At 38.2% G+C, this 12,958-nt stretch overlaps 1 protein-coding gene across 2 annotated transcripts in view; it reads right to left on the bottom strand.

The window, feature by feature from the left end:
• Spf30 (survival of motor neuron-related-splicing factor 30) overlaps nt 1-12,958 on the bottom strand; it is a 121,052-nt gene that overhangs the window by 65,015 nt on the left and 43,079 nt on the right. For both annotated transcript variants that reach the window (XM_076178645.1, XM_076178646.1), the window contains exon 2: nt 5,262-5,367. In XM_076178645.1, coding sequence (XP_076034760.1) covers nt 5,262-5,367 — 106 coding nt within the window. The remainder of the gene's footprint in view (nt 1-5,261; nt 5,368-12,958) is intronic.

Below are 12,958 nucleotides of genomic sequence, written 5' to 3'. Positions count from 1 at the left end.
TTTTACGGGAAGGGGAGCTATGCTCGTGGTGTCCCGTCTTCATATCTCATTTTATCTAAACTATTTTTAAATTCATGTATTGTTTTTGCACACACCACTTTCTCATCTAACTTGTTCCAAATGTCTATTACTCTGTGAGGAAAGCTGTTCTTTTTCACATCTCTTCTATAGCTGTCTTTTATGATTTTCTTTCCGTGTCCTCTTGTATTTCTATCATCCCATTTTATCAGATTCTCTCTATCAGTAATTTCTATGCCTTTCACGATTCTGTAAATAGCTATCAAATCTCCTCTCTCTCTTCTTTGCTCTAGTGTCTGTAGTTCAAGTTTTGCTAGTCTCTCTTCACTCTTTTGAGTGTTGGTGCCAATTTTGTAACTGCTCTTTGTATTCTTTCAAGTTTTTTATAAAAAAAAATTGTACTTGGTGACTATATCATTGCTGCCTATTCCAATCTTGGTCTTATCAGAGTGATTAGAATTTTCTTCATCCAGGTATGTAAATGCCACTTTGATTGTTCTTATTAAATTATAAGTTTCTCCAAAAATCTTATTTATATGTTTCTCAGGTGACATATTATTCATAATAATGACTCCCAGGTTCTTCTCATTTTCTACTTTTTTTATTCCTTCTTCTCCCAATCTATATGATCCTGTTATTCTGTTTTTATTTTTTCCAAATTCCATTATACACTTTTTTGTATTGAACTCCATCCCCCACTTCCTACTCCATTCCTGTACTTTATTCAGATCACTCTGTAGTGATTCACAATCTTCTTCCGTGTTCACTTTTTTCAATAGTTTTGCATCATCTGCAAAGAAGCTCATATAGCTTTCAATTCCTTCATCCATATCATTAATATATATAGCAAACATTATTGGGGCCAGTACTGTTCCTTGTGGAACACCGCTTATTACTTCATCCCATTTTGAGTGTTTGTCTCTTATCACTACTCTCATTTTTCTTTCTTACAAAAAGTCTTCCATCCAATTAAGCAGTTTGCCCTGTATTCCTCCTTCAGTTTCTAATTTCTTAAGCAACTTCTTATGTGGTACTTTGTCAAAAGCTTTTTTTAGGTCTAGAAATGCACAATCAGCCCATCCATCTCTTTCTTGTATTGTATCTATTAGCCTTGAATAGAAACACATTAAATTGGTGATGCATGATCGTCCCTGTCTGAATCCAAATTGCCTTGGATTTAACACTGTTTTTTTCTAAATATTTTACCCATCTACTTTTGATAATTCTTTCACAAATTTTTGCTATTGTACTTGTAAGAGAGAATGGTCTATAGTTGTTAGTCTTCTTTATTTCCTCCTTTATATATAGGTACTATATTTGCTTTTTTCCAATCTTCTGGAACTTTTCCTTCTTTCAAGGAACTGTTTATTATACTATGTATTTTGTCTGCCAGTTCATTCCTGCATTCTTTCAAAATCCATTTTGCTATTTCATCTGGTCCATGCGATTTTCTGACATCAAGATTACTCAATTGTTTCAATATTTCATTCTTTGTTACTTCTATTTCTTTCATAGGGGGGACTTTCTCTTTCCATTCAATCTCTTCAGGTTGTATGTTCTCCCTTGTAAACATTGATTTAAAATGCTTGTTCATAATTTCCGCCATTTCTATTTCCTCTGTGTATTCAACTCCTCCTTGTCTTAATTTCTCCAAATCTTGTTTGTTTTTCAGTTTGTTGTTTACAAATCTGTAAAATAGATTTGGTTGATCTTTACATTTTTCTATGACATCTTTTTCATATTTTCTCTTTTCCTCTCTGCATGTTTGTACATATTCATTTCTATAACAAGTATATATTTTCCATTTTTCAGGCCTTTTGTCTTTTTTCCATCTGGTCCAAGCTTTGTCTCTTTTGTCTTTTAACTCCCTACAACTTTTGTTGTACCAGCATTTTACATATTCTTTTTCTTGTTTTTGTCTTGGGACATACTTTTCCACTCCTTTTTTATAAATTTTTGTCAAAATATTCCATTTCTCTTCCACTGTTGTTTCTTCTTTGTATATTCCTTCCCAGTTTTCTTTTTGTAAGAATTCTCTTATTTTATAAAAGTTTGTTTTTTCATACATCATTCTTCCTTTTCTATATTGTTCATTTCTTTTCATGTATTTTTCCTCATTTAGTTCCAGTTCAATCAATATGTCATCACTTTTACTTATTGGTGTTTTATATTCAATCTTTTCCACTATTCTAGGTTCAGATGTAATTATTAGGCCTAGTCTCGATGGTTCTTCTTCATTTCTATACCTAGTGTTCTCCTGTATCCACTGTGTCATTGTATGGTCAGTAATCATCTCAAGTAGAGCATTTCCCCATGAGCCGTCTCCACCCTTTACTGTCATCTCTTCCCAGCAGATTTCTTTGCAATTATAGTCGCCCATCATAACTATTCTTCCTCCATCTTCCATTATCTTATTTAATGTTATCTTTGTGTCCTCTAACATACTTTTATGTTCACTCTCTTCCCACGAGGCTGTTTACGGAGGCACATAATTTATCACAAACTTTCTGCTCTTCTTATCTCTGTCTTCCACTTCGATCATAATCATCTCTACTGTACTCTTTCCATATGTGACACTCCTCACGTTTATATCCTTCTTAGTGAGGAACATAACTCCACCCCCATGCTTTGTCTCTCTGTTTCTAATCCAATAATTATATGCATCATGTCCTACACTGTTGGGTGGTAGTGGACCTTTTAATTTTGTTTCTACAATTCCCATTATGTCCGGTTCTTTTTCCTTCAGATAATCATTCAGCTCATTCAACCGTTATTAATCCATCTATATTTGTGTAGGACACGCTTAGTTTTCTGCCACTTCCATTGTGTTCTGTTTCCCTTTTGTTTTTCTCTTGTATGTCGAATTTCCTTACTTTCATATTCACTACTCTCCAATAGAATTTCTCTTTTTCTGACTCTGTTCTGGTCTCGTTTTTTCCCTTAGCTTCAAGTCTTTTCTTTTTTTCCTCCTCTCTTTCCTCTTTATTCATTTCCCTTTTTATCCATACCTTTTTATATTGTTCACTTGTTGCTAGTTTCCCTGTTTTGGATAAGATATTCTCTGCCATCGTTTGTGACCTGAATTTAATCTTAATTGGTCTGGTCTTATCTGTACTATACTTTCCGAGCCTAAACTTCTCTTCGATTTGTTTCATTATTTCTGGCTCATCTTCCTGAACTAATTTTAGTAAATTTCTTACTTTTTCATTTTCCTCTTTGATTCTTGTGGTTCTATCTGGGTTATGTTTCTCTTCCATTCCTAATATACACTCACTATCTGAGTTACGACCTGTGCGACTTACGTCCACCCGTACTTACGACCACATTCAGCAGATGCCTACATGCACATATTATGAGTTTAGTGGTTTACTGTACGTTTGCACATCGCGTCCAGCATCCCGTACGACAGTTGCAGCAGCACAGCCCAGCATCTCACCAAGGTTGCGCTGTCTGCCATAATTATGGCATTTCTACCATAATTTAGTGTGTGTCTACCATCTACCATACGATGTCTACCATATACCATAATTTTACTGGAATTGATATTATACCGTATTTCGATTCCCAGTTCCCACCGATAATCAGGGCAGGTGGGAATGGTCAGAAAGGGCAGTTTTGCCAGATCGGTGATACACGCTTCCCCGAAAGCCAAGACAGACAGTCGGTTTACAGTAGTCCTGCATTCGTACTTTTCATTCTGGTTCGAGTTCTCTATTGGTCGAAAGTCGAAAGCTGTAGTGTACGAACATGGATACAAATAGCTTTAACCCAAGTCTATGATATTCCTGGAGTTCTGAAGTATAATATCTTATATTCAATAAAACAATATATCTCACTGTACTATTCCATGCATAAAATATTTATTTGATGAAATAACGCTATGCTATGATTATCGTTCTTTTCTTACGAAGAGAGACCGAACGTTTTCGCATGGGAGGCGACGATTGAGCCCAGTGCATAGAAGCGAATCTTGTACTTGTTTTCATGTACATTTGAGGGAATTATTTTAAATGTTATTAAGCCTTTATTACTTCAACCTCTTTTTATTAATTATGCCTCGACCGTACGCACGAAGTAAGTGTAGATGACGTGCAACCAAAAAGTGGATTTTTTTTTTTTTTTTTTTTTTTTACATACATATTTTATATTTTTTATATTTTGTATCTTTGTGTTAATTTGTATTTTCGGTCTCTAATAAGAATCCTGTGTAATATATTTTCTTTCTTTACCCTATCCTATTAATCTATTATTATTAATTTATTATTTAGTATAACAATCAAAGAGTATTGGACATTTTGCATACACTGAGAATGTTCTACAAGGAGGCCACAAACAAAACATTTGAGCTGGATTTATGCTCTGCATCATATACGGTCCGAGTTACGACCGTTTCGACTTACGACCGGTTGGTCGGAACCGATCTAGGTCGTAACTCGGATAGTGAGTGTAATTATACATTTCTTTTTATCTGCTAAGTCTCTTACTATATTCTCCTTCTGTCTAATCACTTTAATAACTGAGTCTTCAGTTTGTTCTTTCATTTGTTGTTTGATTATGTCAGTAAATGCAACTTTACTGTTTTCTTGGATTTTTTTCCAACCCTCTTTGTTGTCCTTACTATTCCTCTTTAATTCTTCATTCTCCTCTTTTACTTCTTTTAACTGTCTTTTTAATTCTTCAATTTCATTAGTTAAGTTTTTGTTCGCCTTCTCTAGTTCTTCCAATTTTTCAACTCTTTGCGCAATGTTGGTTACGTTACCGAACCTATCCTCCCAATGTTCAATCATCTTATCAAGTTTCTCCTCTAGTCTTGTCAATCGGGGGAGGTTGGTATCCCCCCCACCCTCTTTAAATCCCTGGAAACTATTATCATCACCTTCCACTGTGCTGCTCTTATACTTCTAATCTTTACATTTTTGATGATCCCGTCCTCTCCAAAGTCATCGTCTTCAGTTCGCCTCTTGTTTACCAATCTCCTGGCCTCTTGGACCATGTCTCTCTCTTCCTCATTTCCTTCCATTTCTCTCAATATCCCTTCCCTTCTCCTTCTCTATCACTTCCCCACTATTTCACGAGCACTCCCCTTCCCTATAAATACAAAAAAGGCTCTCCCTGGACGTTGAGATCCACATGTAGATTTTCCTTTTTCCTCGGAACACCAATTCTTGCCGTCCATTCGATGAAAGGGTGTGTATGTGTATGTGTGTGTGTGTGTGTGTGTGTGTCAGAATGTGAACTCTTACTTTGTGCTTCAATGAGATTCTTTGTCAGAGTAATAACCTCATTCAGGTCTCCCCTTAATTTCTGCAATTCTGCATTGTTCTGGTCTGTGGTAAGGGCCGCTTCAACCTGCAATCACACATATGCCTTTAGTGCATTAATCCAAATATTGTATAAATTACAAAAAATATCACACACACTAATCAACCTTTATATCATACTGAAATACAAGAAAAATACCTGCTCCATATTTCCATATTCAAGGAGGATCAAAAAACTAATTGTAACCATGAAAATACACCAAAATTACCAAACCAAACATTTGTACACTAAAAATTAATAAAACTGAAACACATTAATTTCCTTCTAAAGCTACAAGATCTAAATGATGCACAAGACCAATTCAATAAAGTCCTGGCCAATGAAAAGAAAAATATCATAAGTCCCTTCAGAAATGACATTTTTAATTAATTTTCTTCTGGTGGAGGTTAAACAAATACATTTAGATGAAGGTCTTCTTCCAGAATGAAGGGATTCTTGATTGAACACCTTTAACTTCAATTTATGCCCTCCTACAAGAAAATATTGTCTACAAATAGATGGAGAAAAACTAATATAGTCCATTGGTTACCCCTTAACTCTGTCTGCTTTGTAGACATATTTAATCACAAATATTACTACATACACACTCATCTATTATCCACTTCAATACTGACATACTTTACATGGTTTTGTTTTAGTCCATACATATTTATTTCATATTCTGTTAAAGGATAACTACTATTAAAGAGGGCAGGCAGAGTCAATTACTTAACTTGTAAGAAGCATTCTGCCGGACAATGTTTAATTCTAATTTTTCCTCAGCTTTATATTTTTTTTTTTCTTTGAACTGAATCTAGATGATGGAGGAATAATGTAAAATCCACACAACATCTTATACATATGTATTTGCAAGTCATACTTTTCTTCTGAGGTCAGCACAGAAATAAAAAAGGAAGAGAAAAAGTAAAGACAATACATACAATAGAAGTGGAAGAAGTCACAGTGTGTGTTGCTGTGCATCAATGTATTCTGGGGGTTGCTTGACACTCCAGGAGATATGCATTTGTTCTGCCCCAGGCATAAGAATGACAGGATAGTTTGATGGCTTTTGGTATAAGGAAATATCTTAGAGAAAATGTTTAAGGCTAGCGGTGACTTCAGGGGCTCTGTGTAGTGATAGTCATGAATTTGTTGAGTTTATTTGAAATATCCCTCCCTCTCAATCGTAGCAGTGGCAACAATGGTTTTTGGTAAGGAGCTGATATACACCAAACTGTCCTTTCCTCCCATCATTCTTATGCTAAGAATAGACCAAATCCATAAACCTAAGAGCATCAAGCACCTCACAGAATGCATTGATGCACAATGTCAACACACTCATTCCACTTTTATTGTACACACTGTCTCAGATTTTTCTTTTTTGTATTCACTTCTGCACTAAGCTCTGAAGAAGCAAGTAGTAATGGCAAAATACACAGGTAAGAGTTGTATGAAGTTATATCACACTTCAATCAACTACAACTCATAGCAAACCCATGGATTTTTTTAGAATTAAACATTGTCAAACAGAATGCTTCTTACACTTTTAACAAGAATTGTTAATTGGAAAAATCTATCAATATAATCTAAGACAATTGACACTATTTAAAGCTTAATCACAATATCTTTCATCTCTTAGACAAAGGGAGTTATTCTTCAACTGAATAAAATAGTTTTCCAAGAACCAGGCAAAAAAATTAAGATAACCCATCATATAGAAGTTATATTTGAACCTTTTTAATGGGAGTCCCCACCCCTTCACCTAAATAGATCACCTTGTGTTAAATGTACAAGTAAATACACACAAATATTACAACAAGTGTGTAAATCAATAATCACATCAATTTTGAGTTAAAAGTACATCTGAAAGCAGACTGTCATATATATTGACCTAATCAGACAAGGTCAATGCAACATTTATATTTATGTCTACCAATGAGATGCTTGAAAGAGCCTCTTCACTGTGTTCAAATGAGCACTATAAGCATAACATTTTTACTGTAGTGCCATGAGAACTATGAGCATAAATTTTTCCTACTGTGATGCTACAATGACACACTAAAGTCTACATTCTGTGACCTTTTTTCCCCTTATAAGGCAGAGAACGAAGTCAGAAACATGTACCTATTCCCACCCATTTCACTCCTTTCCACCACTCCCATCTCAGCTCCTCACAGATGACAGGTCATCCCTGCATCCACCACCTGCCCTGGGTCAAACACAATGCAACAAGACAATACATCCACAGCAAGACCACTTCACTTAAATGGCAATCCCCCTTCTCTGTCCCCTCATGCAAAAAAAGAGAGGACAGGGAGAAATCCCTTCAGGCTACGTCAAATTATCATTCACACATAAGCACCCCCATCATCCCTCCCTTCCTTGCATAAACAGTATCATCCATTTACAGTAATTTTTCACCCATCCTTATCTCCTGCCTCCTCCCTTCCTTGCTCAACAGACATTCCCCTCTTGCTCAGTACCTTCACCTGATCCATCCATCTCATCCTCAGTCATCCACTCCAGTTCACTCATTCCACCTCCGCCTTCCACACCTCTTTTACTAATCTTTCATCACTCACTTTTTCCATGTGTCCAAACCATCCCAATACTCTTTCATCACCTCTCTCTGCCAACTCCTTTTCCACTCCTGCTCTCCTCACCTCCTCATTTCTCACTCTATCCAACCTTGTAACCCCTACCATACTTCTCAAACATTTCATCTCAAACACATTCAAAATTTTCCTCTTTGCCTCTCAAATTCCAAGTCTTAGCCCCATACAATGCTGTCTGCACAATCACCTCTTCATACAATCTCCTTTTTGCATCCATTCCCAGCTGTCTATTTCTCATAACACTTTTTAACCCCCAAGGAATTTACTTGTTTATCTCAATCTACAATTTACCTCCACCTCCACTCCACCCTATCCTGACACATGTGACCCCAAATACCTAAAGCTATCCACTTCCACATCTCTCCTTTTTTACTTACTTCCAACTCACTGCCACCCTCTATCCTTGTACATCATCACTTTACCTTTATCCACATTTACCTTCAGTTTTCTCTTCTTGCATACTTTCCCAAACTCTGTCACTAACTCCCTCTATCCTTTCTCTGATCCTGCCACAAGTACAATGTAATCAGCAAACAACAACTGGCTCACCTCCCACTTTTCTCCATTTTCTTTAACCATCTCCAGTCCCCTGCCCATTACCCTCACCTTTACCTCATGCACCACATCCATGTACACATTGAACAACCATGGCAACATGACACATCCCTGATGCAGTCCCACCTTTACTTCAAACCACTTGCTCTCTCCATTTTCCATTCTAACACAGGCTCTACTACTCTCATAAAAATTCTTGACTGCCCTTAACAGCTTTCCCTCAATCCCATGTATCTCCAAAACCTTCCACAGTGACATTCTACCTACCCTATCATAAGCCTTTTCTAAATCCATAAAGAAAAAAAAAAAAATCCTTACCTTTTTCTAAAAAATTCTCACATATCTGCCTTACCACAAAAATCTGATCCAACCCTTTCCTTTCCTAAACCCACATTGTTCCTTACCAATTACTCCCTCTGTACCTCTCCCAATCCTCTCAATTAATACACTCCCATAAGCTTTTCCTACTACTCAACAAGCTGATCCCTCTGAAACTACTAAATTTACAATTGTCCCCATTTCCATTGTAAAATGGAACTATACAAGCACTCTACCCTCCCTTGAACACACATTAAACTACCTCACTAACCAGTCCACTATTACTTTAATTCCTTTCTTTACTCTGCATAACACCCATCTAACTCAGGTGCTTCACCAGTTCTAATTATTTTCAGAGCTACTTGCACCTTATTTTTTCTTATTTTTCTTCCATTTTCCTCTTTCATCATTGTCATTTTCTAAGTACCTCCCACTGCTATCACCAATCCTCCCTATCCTCCTCCACATTCAACAGCTCTCTAAAATACTCCTTACTGCCTCCTCTTGCATTAAGATCTGCCCATCTGCACCTTTTAACTTTTCTTCTTTACTTGACTTACCTCTTTTGATTTCCTTCCAAAACATATTTTTATTGCTTTCAAATTTTTCTGTCATACCCCTCCATTTTACATCTACTCTCCTTTTTGCCTCCTTTATCTTTTGCTTTGTTTCTCTTCTTTTTTCATTGTGCCTTTCATCCTACTTTGCAACCAGTCCCTGAATGCTTGCTTGCTTCTCTTCTACTACTTTCTTCACTTCATCATCCTAACACTCACTATCTTCCTTTCTATTCCCTCCCATCCTCCTTGTTCCACATACCATCTTTACATACCTTGACACTTCTTCCTTAACCTCTTCCATACGGTGCCGCATACGTAAGTGGCATGAGGAGCAAGTGGATATGCGAGGCTGCCATATCGGCATCTTGATTATATTTATTGTAGTTGCCCCTGCATAATGACATACTCTCTAAACTGTCTTCATCACATTTTCTATGGTTATCAAAATTCACGGGTGAAAGAGAGAACAATCAATATAAGCGGTGACTATATTTTATGATGCGAGTATTATTACGACACATCGTACGTCTGGCAGATAATGCTGCCCGCGAGATTTTGGCCCGGAGTGAAGAGGTTAAATCATCCCAATTCCTCTTCCACAACTACTTCCACTCGATCCTTCACCATCTCCCACACTTTTCTCAGCTTCTCCTTATACTCCAGCTCCTTTTCCTTCTTAGTTAAACAGTTTACACTAAGCATCTCTCTACCTTCTACCCTTTTCTCTATCTCCACCTATCCTCCACTCACAACTTACCTTCCACCAAAAAATTATCTGATATTCCCCCACTCTCTCTCCTAGGAACATGGACATCCAAAACTCTTCCTATGCTTTTCCTAGATACCACTACATAGTCCATTAATGCCTTATCAACCACCTTTCCAACCACCACCCTCTCCCATGTGTACTTATACTTGACTTTCTTCCTAAACACTGTCTTTATCATCAACTCTCTAAACACATCTCCACCATAAACTCTCCACGATGATTTTTACCAGGTACTCTACACTTCCAAATAAATCCAATACTGGATCCTCCCCTACTCCAGAGTTGAGATTGCCCAATACCACTACATTGACATTCCTCTCAAAATTCTCTACACATTTAAATCTATCCAAAAAGCTTCCCTTTCCTCTACACTCTTCTCACTACCAGGCCCATATGCATTTACAAAGGCCCACATCTCCCTTCCCAGTTTCACCTTCATCCACATTAATCTTGAATAAACCTCCTTCCACTCCACCGCTCGCTTACCTATTTCCTAACTTACTAGTAGAGCCACCTCTTCCTTTTCTCTTCTCCTCATTCCCAACACACTCACCACTACACTCCCAAACTCAAATATCACCCCTACCTTTCAATTTAGTCTCATTTAATGCCAACACATCAATCCTTATCAAAGTACCTCAATGAACTGCATCTTTTCACTTCTACCATTTGCACAATGGGTTAGGAATGAAACAAGTTCCCTCAGCCCACTTCAAATCACCATCAATCCTATGGGATGAACAAAGTTGAATCCATTCTTTACTACACGTAGATCCTAGCTGGGAAATGAACTCTGGAACCATGAACCCACTCCACAGAACTCTTCAGGTGCTACCAAATGGATCATGCAGCACTTATTATCAGTATATTGCAAAGTAATTCTACTTTTTATTATATTTACATCAAGACCAATTATATTCAGTGCAAACTATAACTGTATACTTTTGCAATTATCTAATAACTTTTATAGTCAATCGGATACAAGATTGTGCTATCCTTGCAACAGACTCTACCTGACCAGACTGTGGTGCAGTCACCACCCAGACTTTCTAAGTTACCAAAAGGGACTGGATGATCACATCACAGATAACTGTTCACGATGCAACACTTCACCCCATACTATACAACACATTATGGAAGACTACATTGCACACAATCACACATGGCAACACTTTTTATCAGTATACACTCTATAAAGGATTTGAAGGAAAACCCCATTTCAGCCATGGTGTTCCCAAGGGAGATGGGACAGCTTGGCCAGCCTAACGAACAAAAACAACAAAGACCATTTTACATACATACATACATATACCAAGGCTTTTTCCCCCTTACAAGGGAGGTAGCCAAAATGGAAACGGCATAAAATCATTCCCACCCATTCCATCCCTGAATACAATCCACACCCCTCCACCCTCCCTCTTATCTTAGCACCTCATGGATGACGGGTCATCCCTGCACCTTGTCTACTGCCCTGGGTCAGAAGCAGTGTCGCAAGACACAGCACATCCACAGCAAGGCCACTTCATTAAATCGGCGACCCCCCCTCTCCGTCCCCCCATTGCATAAAAGGAGAAGACGGGGAGAAATCCCTTCGGGCTGCATCAAATTTTGCTCACACATACCTCCTCACCCCCCATCCCACCTCATGCATCACAACATCATCCATATACAACCATTCTCCATTCACCCGTCTTCTGTCCTCTCCCGTCCTTCTTCAACAGACATTCCCCTCTTCACCAAAGCCCCCTTCACCCCATCCATCCACCTCATCCTAGGATGTCCCCTCATGTTCACTCCCTCCACATCTGCCTTCCATACCTCTTTTACTAGTCTTTCTTCACACATTCTTTCCATGTGTCCAAACCATCCTAATACTCTTTCATCAACCCTATCTCCCAACTCCCTTTCCACCCCTGTTCTTCTCCTCACCTCATTTCTCACTCTATCTAGCCTAGTAACCCCCCATCATACTTCTTAGACACCTCATCTCAAACACATTCAAATTCCTTCTCTCTTCCTCTCTTATGTTCCATGTTTCTGCCCCATGCATTGCTGTTGGCACAATCACCCCTTCATACAGTCTCCTCTTAGCATCCATTCCCAAATGTCTATTCCTCATTACACTCTTCAATCCACCATGGCATTTATTCACTTCTCTCAATCTACATTCTACCTCCACCTTCACTCCACCATTTCCTGCCACATTTGCACCCAAGTATCTAAAACTATCCACTTCCTCCAGTCGCTCTCCCTTAATGCTCACTTCCATACTACTGCCACTTTCACCCCTTGTACATCTCATCACCTTACTTTTACCCACATTTATCTTTAGCTTTCTTCTATCACATACTCTCCCAAACTCTGTCACCAACTTCCTCAGTCCCTCCTCTGATCCTGCCACAAGCGCAGTGTCGTCAGCAAACAATAGCTGGCTCACCTCCCACTTTTCTCCATTTTCTTTAACCATCTCCAATCCCTGACCCACTACCCTTGCATTTACCTCTCGCACTACCCCATCCATGTATAAGTTGAACAGCCAGGGTGACATAACGCATCCTTGACGAAGTCCCACCTTTACCTCGAACCACTCACTCTCTCCATTTCCAATACTGACACAAGCTCTACTACTCTCATAAAAACTCTTGACAGCTCCTAGAAGCTTTCCTCCTATCCCATATATCCGCATAACCTCACACAGTGCCTTTCTGTCTACCCTATCATAAGCCTTTTCCAGATCCATAAAAGGCCAAAAAACATCCTTCCCCTTTCCTATAGCTTTCTCACATATTTGTCTTACCACAAAGATCTGATCTACACAACCT

Source organism: Oratosquilla oratoria, chromosome 41 (assembly GCF_046742065.1).
Source record: "Oratosquilla oratoria isolate Oo_2021 chromosome 41, ASM4674206v1, whole genome shotgun sequence".
In the NCBI taxonomy this organism is placed as follows: Eukaryota; Metazoa; Arthropoda; class Malacostraca; order Stomatopoda; family Squillidae; genus Oratosquilla; species Oratosquilla oratoria.
Note: the sequence above shows the minus strand (reverse complement) of the source record. Positions and strands in the feature narration are given on the sequence as shown.